At 43.5% G+C, this 3,349-nt stretch overlaps 1 protein-coding gene across 1 annotated transcript in view; it reads left to right on the top strand.

The window, feature by feature from the left end:
- Positions 1-795: 795 nt before the first annotated feature.
- Positions 796-3,349, top strand: part of LHX6 (LIM homeobox 6) — a 66,836-nt gene continuing 64,282 nt past the window's right edge. Inside the window, exon 1 of the mRNA XM_018576985.1 lies at positions 796-926. Coding sequence (XP_018432487.1) covers positions 849-926 — 78 coding nt within the window. The 5' untranslated portion in view covers positions 796-848. The remainder of the gene's footprint in view (positions 927-3,349) is intronic.

Raw genomic sequence — 3,349 nt, 5'->3', positions numbered from 1 at the left:
ATTTAATAGAGAGAAAGAAAGAATATAGACAGACTGACACACACACAGGGAGGGAGGGGGGGGCGGAGAAATCTATGAAATAATTCCCAGTTCCCCCAGTTTGCTCGGGATCCGGGACCAGTCCTTCTTCTCAGTGAGCTGTTGGGGGTGATCATGTGAAGAGAGGGAGGAGGGGAGATTCAACTCACATCATCGTCTCCTCCAGGAAAACTCCATGCGTCCCTGCGCTGAGCCGCCTCCATCCATCCGACTTATCTCTGTCTATGTAGAACTATCCAGACCAAGTTGTTGCTGAGGACGCCGCAGACCGGGAGCCCTGGACATGGTCAGCACGGTCACTGTGGGGAGTCCTGTGGCAGACAAGGTCCACATTGGGGGCCCCGAGTTCTCCAGCTGAGTGATTGTGTCCATAACATTCCATTGGGGGGGCTGTGGTGTCATCTAAGCGCAGGAAGCTGCTGGGGTCACCTGGTTGTTCTCTGGATGGTCCTAGGTGGTGGTGGTGGTGGTGAATCTTCTCCTGGTGAAGGTGGACCTCAGAACCGTTGTTCTTGGAGACTTTGCTGACCAGCCTCTGAGCCTCTGCTTGTCCCTTCCCATCTTTTCCTGCCTCTCCGCCTCATCCAACAGGAAAGTGGAAGGAAGAGTGCTCAATCGTCCCCCCTGGCAGTCCCAGCTTCCCCTTCTGGTGGTCAGGCACAGCAGTCCTGGACATGAAGACTGTAGGGCTGCTAAGCTGGAGCCCCTCAACCAGAGACTGAACCCTATGTGTGGATTGTAACCCCCCCCCCAACCTGGACCCAGCTGCTTCATAGCCCCCCTGCTAGCCCTGGCACTGCCCTGACTCCATGTATTGGAAAAATGAAAACGTTGCCCCTCACCCAGAGGGCAACAGCCTGGACCCCGAATTGGACTCTGCAGGGAAGGTGAGGAACCCTTGACTTTTCTTTTCTCTTCTGACCTCGGCACACAAAGGGTTAATGCTAATTGCTAGCACTCCCCCCCCCCCCCAAACAAAAAAGCTTAGATCGCTGAGCTACCACATAACGATCCTTATTTTCGCCAGAATGACAGCTGAGGAGATTGGAAAGTGACAGTCACATAGCTAAAATAACGATCCTTATCCTTAGGCTCCATTCACAAAGCTAGCACACCAAGATCCTTATAAAAGTGACAGTTACTGGAAGTTTAGTTGAGCCCAATGAGATCTGAGAGTAACGATCCTTATCTTTAGACTCCTTTCACACCACCAAGACACCAGGATCCCTATATAAGTGACAGTTACTGGAAGTTTAGTTGAGCCCAATGAGATCTGAGAGTAACGATCCTTATCTTTAGACTCCTTTCACACCACCAAGACACCAGGATCCCTATATAAGTGACAGTTACTGGAAGTTTAGTTGAGCCCAATGAGATCTGAGAGTAACGATCCTTATCTTTAGACTCCTTTCACACCACCAAGACACCAGGATCCCTATATAAGTGACAGTTACTGGATGTTTAGTTGAGCCCAATGAGATCTGAGAATAAGGATCCTTATCCTTAGACTCCATTCACAAACCTAGCACACCAAGATCCCTATAAAAGTGACAGTTACTGTACTATTATAAGATCTGAAAGTGACAGCTGAGCATCAAGATCTCTATCCTTAGACTCCTTAGATGCTATAACAATTCTTATTTATTTTTTTACAAATGTCAGTTATTTTTCGGGTCACTGAGATGTTAAAGTGACAGCTACAAATAACGATCCCTATCCTTTAGCTTCAGGACCATTCCACATGGTATAAGAATCCTTCTTTTTTTTTTTTTACAGATCTCAGTTATTTTTAACTTCAATGAGATGTTGAAGTGACAGTTGCAAATAATCTGGGTTAGACACCAGGATAAGGATCTAACTCTTATAGGGAGTTCTGTTTCAGTCCAAGCAGATCTGAAAAATGACAGTTAAGCATAAAGATCCTTCTCTTTAGGCTAAAGGAACATTCCACATGGTATAAGAATCCCTATTTTTTTTTTTTTTTTAGACACATTTCAGTTATTTTTCAGATCAAAGAGATGTTAAATTGACATGTTGCAAATAACGATCCTTATCCTTTGGCTTCAGGACCATTCGGAGCTAACACACCAGGACAGGGACCCTCATAGTTCTTTTTTTTCCAGCCCAAAGAGATCTGAAAATGGCAACTGAACATAAAGATCCCTATCCTTAGGCTCAAGGACCATTGCACATGATATAAAAATCCTTTTTTTTTTTTTTTTTTTTACAAATGTCAGTTATTTTTCACTTAATTTAGATGTTAACTTGACAGTTACAAATAACGATCCCTATCCTTTGGCTTTAGGACCATTCCACATGGTATAAGAATCCTTATTTTTTTTCTACAAATGTCAGTTATTTTTTCACTTAATTTAGATGTTAAATTGACAGTTACAAATAACGATCCCTATCCTTTGACTGCACACCCTTCTGGGCTAACATACACCAGGATAAGTATAGGTAGCCTTATAGTTATTTTTCATTCCACGGGGATCTGAAAATGACATCTGAACATAAAGATCCCTATCCTCAGGCTCAAGGAACATTCCACATGGTATAAGAATCCTTATTTATCACCAATGTCAGTTATTTTTCACTTCAATGAGATGTTAAAGTGACAGTTGCAGATAAATAAGGATTGGCTCCAGGACCCTTCTGAGCTAACACACCAGAATAATGATACGGAGCCTCAGAGTTCTTCTTCAGTCCAACGAGATTTAAAAATGACAGCCTGAACATAACGATCCCTATCCTTATAGCTGAAGGAACTTTCCACATAGAATCGTTATTTTCAGTTCAATTAGATGGTAAAGTGACGGTTGCGGATACAACATTGGCTCCAGGACCCTTCTGGGCAAACACCCCTAGGATAAGGACCCTTATAGTGAGTTCTGCTTCAGTCCAATGAGCGTTACAAACGACAGGTTGAACTTAACGATCCCTATCCTTAGGCTCAAGGAACTTTCCACATGGTATAAGAATCCTTATTTTTCAGTTCAATGAGATGTTAAAGCGACAGTTGCAGATAACAAAAAGTGGCTCCGGGACCCTTCTGGACTAACACCCCTAGGATAAAGACCCTTATAGTGAGTTCTCCTTCAGTCCAAATTAGATTATAAAAACGACAGCTTGAACATAACGATCCCTATCCTCGCCACGCAACTTTGTAAACTTAATTTCGTGACTCGATCTGCATTGAGATCGGTTTTTTTTTTTAATGCCATGTTCACAATTTGCTTCCTTCTGGGGGCTCTGTGACATTGTAGCCCATTCACTGGGGTGCAGGAAAAGTTGACTTCTACATTTGGTT

Source organism: Nanorana parkeri, unplaced genomic scaffold (genome assembly GCF_000935625.1).
Source record: "Nanorana parkeri isolate BGI_ZX_2015 unplaced genomic scaffold, ASM93562v1 scaffold81, whole genome shotgun sequence".
In the NCBI taxonomy this organism is placed as follows: Eukaryota; Metazoa; Chordata; class Amphibia; order Anura; family Dicroglossidae; genus Nanorana; species Nanorana parkeri.
The sequence above is the reverse complement of the archived record's forward strand: the minus strand, read 5'-3'. Positions and strand labels throughout refer to the sequence as shown.